This window comes from Artemia sp. Qi Xiang Cuo, chromosome 11, assembly GCF_049724085.1.
Source record: "Artemia sp. Qi Xiang Cuo chromosome 11, ASM4972408v1, whole genome shotgun sequence".
Lineage (NCBI taxonomy): Eukaryota > Metazoa > Arthropoda > Branchiopoda > Anostraca > Artemiidae > Artemia > Artemia sp. Qi Xiang Cuo.
Genome location: NC_142804.1, coordinates 38308554 through 38314553, shown reverse-complemented (window position 1 = coordinate 38314553; position 6000 = coordinate 38308554). Strand labels below are relative to the sequence as shown.

At 38.0% G+C, this 6000-nt stretch overlaps 1 protein-coding gene across 3 annotated transcripts in view; it reads right to left on the bottom strand.

Annotated features, from left to right (window-relative positions):
• Positions 1–1518: 1518 nt before the first annotated feature.
• Positions 1519–6000, bottom strand: part of LOC148946951 (uncharacterized) — a 37396-nt gene continuing 32914 nt past the window's right edge. For all 3 annotated transcript variants that reach the window (XM_089097211.1, XM_089097212.1, XM_089097214.1), the window contains one exon: positions 1519–1701. In XM_089097211.1, coding sequence (XP_088953337.1) covers positions 1661–1701 — 41 coding nt within the window. In that variant the 3' untranslated portion in view covers positions 1519–1660. The remainder of the gene's footprint in view (positions 1702–6000) is intronic.

Here is a 6000-nt window from a genome sequence, read left to right as displayed (position 1 = left end):
TCTTCAAGTCTTAGTCTCTGAATATCGAGTCTTGGAGTGCCTGAAGCGAACCCTTGGACCTTGAACCCCAGGAGTATACACCTTGAGTCCAAAATCTGTATAATTCCACAAATAGCTAGCCAAAAAAGAGGGGGCTTTCCTTATCAGGGAGTTTAGTACTGCATAAATCCGATCAACACTTTTGGAAAAACACTTTTGAGACGGGTATGTTTTGATAATTATTGTCCTGAATTTTGTTGATGAAATAAAGAATTCACGGGCGCACAGCACAAACACTTGGACATACATTTCCACATTCAGTTTACCATTTTATTCACGCTATTATTATCTGTAAAATAGAATGAAAGCAAGGAATTACTTTGAACAGTTCAAAAGAGGAATTATTTCTAAGGTTTTGCTAAATATTGTCCAGGTGAAATGGGACAACAACTCAAAAGTGAGTCAAAAATTTGAAATTGAGCGGAAGTTCGCGGATTCAGGGAATGTAGTAACCATGAGAAGAGTACCACCAGGAAATCTTCCGTTGGGCGGAGAAGTACCACCAGAAGATTTTTTAAGCAAGATTTAAAAGAGAAAATTCTCATTTCCATCCTTTGATTATATCCAGAAAATCAACATTTGTCCAATATAAAAAGGGTACAAATTATAATGTGCCGCTTTTCCAAGGTTTTCCAGAGAAGGAGCGTACGGCGCTGTGTTGGCCTCAGGCATCTTGGTGCTGCAGTAAGTTGTTAATAGTAGTAGTAGCAGTAGTAGCAGTTTTCTAGAGAAAGAGCAATTTTAATGTTTTGCAGAAACTGCACGTTAATTTAATCTGAGATTAAAAAGGTTAGATTTATTCTTTTGATTACTAAATGGATTTAGAATTTATTTGCATATCTTTAGTTTATAGTTTATTTCAGTCTTCCTTTCGAATTCAATTATTTTAAACCTGGTATTACTGACGTTCTTATGTTCCTTTTATAGGTTTTCTTTTCGTACTTTTCCTTTTTTGTCTCCTTTTAGGCAATTAAAACCAACAGAAGCTATTGGTCTGAAACACATGCAATTTCTTTTTCCTTGTTTTTTTTACTTGTCTTAGTTTGAGCTGGTAATTTAAGAGCCTTCTGTTCCTTAATGTATCTATATAATTGATCATGTCGGCAATACCCAGGGAATTGCAAATCTTAAAACAATCATGTGAAATTTTTCCAGGGTACCTGAAGCGAGTATTTTTCGATTGTAAAATCGGAGTCAGTTGGTTTCTTATCCTCACCAGAGCGTAAACGCTTTTACGCTTGTATTTGATTGGCTCTGCTATTAGTTTTAATAACGAAGATAACTCCCAGCTAATCTCTAACCATAATAAAAGTCATGTGGAATTATGCTAAGGTACCTGAAGCGAGTATTTCTCCATTGTAAAATCGGAGTGAAAAGGCTTCCAATCCTCACAAGACAGTATGCGTTTTTATGCATTTATCCGATAGGCTCTGCTATTAGTTTCGCAATAAAATTAACCTACTCAAGCAGAAACATTGGAAGCATGAACTTTTTTAATCACACATTTAAGGCCACTTTTAAAACCTAATTTTTACAACAAAAGCTATAGGAATTTTTGAGCAAAAAATCACTGAACCAAATCACTTAAAGCTAAAAACTTTAAAACTTTTTCTTCCTAGTGTCAGCCATTCAAAATTCCAAGTTTTATGACGGAGCTATGGGCTGAAAGAAGAACAGATTGTTACAAGATTATAAAAATAAAAATACAAAGAATAAATCAATCAGGGATTGTAACATACTACTGCACTCTTCATAAAAATCAAGTAAAATCAAAAGTAGCATTGTAATACTGGTATAGTATTTTATTTTACGAATAATAAGCAAAAAAAAAATCATTATACATATTAGGTACATTAGCGTAAACATAGCAAATATGTCTCTGTCTTCCATATATTATTATGATGGCTCTTTTTTTTCAGCCTCATCATACGGAACGCCTGATCGCAGAAACTTTGGGGAGGGTTAATTTGATCGTAAATTAGAAACACTTGCGCTGCCTTTAAAAGTCAAGATAATGAGAGGGCAATCTGGTCTCGTTCAATGCCTCAGGTGCCCCGGGTAGCACATCCCTCCTGCCTTATATGGAACTAAAGTAAAATTTCAAAATAGCCATTTTAAGCAGAATTGGAGAAAAATGTGCCTCCAGGCACAACAAGGTGAACGCAGCACAAAGGTGCGCATTACACATTGTTTGCTGTTACACATTATTTAAACAGCTCATTTAAAACCAAAGGATCATAAGTATATTCTAGTATAAAAAAGAAGATAGACCTTGTTGAAATTAGAGTCATGCAAGGAATTTGGAACCATCAGATTAAAAGCCCTTGGGTCCGTCCCCCCACCTTTGTTTTCTTATGGGTTTCAAATCTAGATGATTTTGGGGAAAAAGTCCTTGGGCCCGTGTACCCTCAGAACCCTTCCTTCATTGTTTAAAGATCGGTGGATAGACTGCAACTTGTTGAAATGAGTCATACAAGATTTTCAATACATATGATTAAAGAACCGAGTATAAGGCCCTTGGTCCCGTAATTTCTTCATCACCAACCGTTTAATCTTTTCCTCAATAGAAAGGTAGACATGTTACTTCGTTACTCAAACGTATTTTAATCTGTATGTTTGAGGGCCTGGATTGAGGCCGTTTAGCTTCTGTCTACTTAATACCACGACTTCCCTCCCCTTTTTTTCTAATAGAAAGATAGATATATCATACCCTGTTAAAATTATGGTCCCTTGTACCCGTACACCCCCTCACGCATCCTCCAACTTCGAAAATATAGGCTTGTTTTATGGTGAAACTTAGTAGATGCTTCGGTACCCGAGTCGGTTCTATATGACTCTAAAGTTTGGCCAGCAAACTGCTAATTTTGGTACCCAAGAAATTTAAATGAATCTAAAATCTGGTATGCCGATTGCTAAGGCCGGTGTTCAGGAAAGTCATTGAAGCACTGTAGATAATATCATAGTACATCTGAGGGGTACCGTTGAGATCATTATTTGAAAAAAAAATCTGCTAGGAAAACATAAGCTGATAATCTAGGTCGAAGAAAATAGGGGAAAAGTAAGGACCTATGTAATACCTCGATTCCTCTACCCCCAAGAACTAGAAATGTGAAGGAAAGAGAATGTAATATTTCCGTGGATATTTTCACAAAATATCCGTGGTTGCTCCAATAGATGAAAAATATTAGAAAAAATTCTGACCGACACCTCGGAACCCAAATAAAAAAGAATGTCAGAACTGAAATCCAATTTATTAGATTTCCTAGGCTACCGAATTTAACAAGCTGCTATCCCCACTTCAGATACCTTAGAGTCCCGAAAATAGTGAACTACTATCTCGAATTTAAGTCCCAAAGAGCACTGGTCCGGGTACCGAAGACCCGATTGTAGTGAGAACCCTTGTTTTACCTTTTCCAACCCATGACGGATCACTTAAAAATCCTTATGATTCCGATTTGGCTTTCCTACATCAGAAGATGTTAAGTTAGTAAATCACGATTAAGATATCACACCTAGTTGAAATTGAAGTCTTTCTGGGATTTTCAATCTGCATAATTGGAGCCCATTGCAGGGCAATTGATTAATTTAACTGTCGCTAGAGGCACCAGTTAGGGGGGGGGTCAGGTGCTGTTTGCCTTCTAGATGTTTTTGTTCTCTCTAGATTTTTAAAATACCTTTTTTCCGTGTAACTCAAAATGCATTTACTACACACCTCACGAATGGTGGACATTTGTACTGGAGAGCTTAAAGTAGGGGCATTGAGCCCATACCTCCTTCAACACCATCCCTGACTAAGAGCAGACAAAACAGTGAATTGGATTGCTATGAAGCTTTAAACAGACTAGCTTCCAATGGTAACCGTATCACGCTGATGCGGGCCCTGGGACATTCTTGGATTACAGACTACGAGTTGACAGAAGAAGCAGCTAAGGCTGGTGCATCAATGACTAGTTATGGGCCAGAACCTTTCATTCCCGTCTATCAGAATTACTAGAAAGCTACCGATAGGAGACGGGCCCTTGAAAGGGTTCAGCAGAATTGCACATAATAGCGGTATGTAAAGGAATAAAGGAAATAATTCCAAAGTTTAATCTCACGTTGAAAAAATCTCCTCTTTGACTTGTAGGGTCTGAAATACGGATGGTTATTGAAGGTTATTGAATGGTTATTGACTGGTTATTTTCATAATCATTTGACTAGAATCACAAGACCTGATTCGCCAATTTGCCAAAAATGTCAGATGCCCGAAACATGAAGGTATCAAACAGGAGAACTTCCAGCCGGGGCCAGATACCAGCGGGAACCAGCTGGATGTTAATCTGGAAGATGCTGCTGTGGAGGGTAAAATCTGAGAACTGGCAAGGTGTACGATAAGGAAAGGAACATCTGGCCCTTAGTCCCAAACTGTTGGTTAGCTCGTTGATTTTTTGGTGGGATGTGTGTAAATTTTGGGCCAGTATGGCCTGAGGTTGGCTCAGTTGGTGAGTCCACCCATAATAATAATAATAACACCTCTCCTCTCCATCTAAAACTTCCTTTACGTAAATAATTTCTTATACCACGAAATGAAAACATAGGTAAATAAAAATCGGGTAAAATGTTTAACTACTACAGAGGAAAAGAAATTTAAAAATTTCCAGATATTTTGGCTCCAAGTCGGGGGAAGCCTTTACCTACAAAAAATAAATAAAATAAGAACTGGACTTAAAAGCTTAAAAAAAAAATACAAGAAAATCAGAGACAGCGCTTTAGCACTGCCGAAGAACACAGCCATATGCGTTCAATGTATCATTATTTTTTTCCTGGCTGCTTTATATTAAAGATGTGGTCGTAAAAATTTGGGAGGTAGAAGCGTAGCGAGGGTCTTCAGCCCCCAGGGCCAATGTCAGTTTTTGGCCCTCTCCCGCATCATTACCACAATAGAAGTAAAAAAAAAAACTCAACTTAGCGCCCCCTCAGAAGCAGCACCTGGAGGCAACCGTCCTCCCTGCTCTTTAGCTACGCCACTGTTCAGGAGGGGCTCATTTGATGGGAATTGAAAGTTCTAGTACACTTTTCAAGAATCGGAAATGATTGAAATGCAACCAGTCCCTCTCCTATGCACTTGTTTTGCTCTAGGTATGTCTCTATAAGTATCCCTCCAGGGTCGACATCATGCCCACAGTCCCAGAGGCAATGGCCCTAAATTATGTAAACTACCTACTGTTGACATACAGGTTTTAGTAGAAAGGCGGTCATGTTTTGTTTTGGTTGTCCGATCATCTAGGAACTCCTAGTGATTGATCGCTAGGCGAAGATTTCCAGAGTTTTCCAAGGTTATACATTAGAAACGACACACGTACCTGAACAAATCAAAAGGCACTATGTGCGCCTGAGTTTGCAAATTATCTGTAATTTCTTGGGAATGGCTAGGGGTATCAGGTTTAAAATTTCAGGGAGTGATGAGGGGGACAAATGGACATTGAACTTTGATTTAGGGGGAAAGAGTAGAGCTGAAAGGGTATGATTAGGGGGAAAGGGTGGACATACACAATATGTACCCAGTTCTATGTCAGTTATTTGTAACATTTCATTTAGTTTGATTAGTCTGATATGTAGTAGCCTACATATTTATCCGTTGCGTCTTCCTTTAAATTCATTCCTCTTAAATATTCATGAAATAAAATTACTAGATGAAAATTTCATTTAAAGCTATCTATTTAGTTTTGAACAAATCTAATATGACACTTGAGCCTTTCAGGGGGCTTGAGGGGTGGCAATCCAGTGGTACCAAATTCACTAAAATGCAGGGGTCCGCACAATGTATTTTTCAAAATCTTAGAAAGGGGGCGATTTTTCTGTTTTTTCCTTTTTTCAATGAAAATACCAAAAAAAGGTATCTTTTAATGAAAATACCAGAAAGTTATTTTTCAAAATTTAGACGGACAACAAATTGGAGGGGGAGGCACATGCTCTGCTACC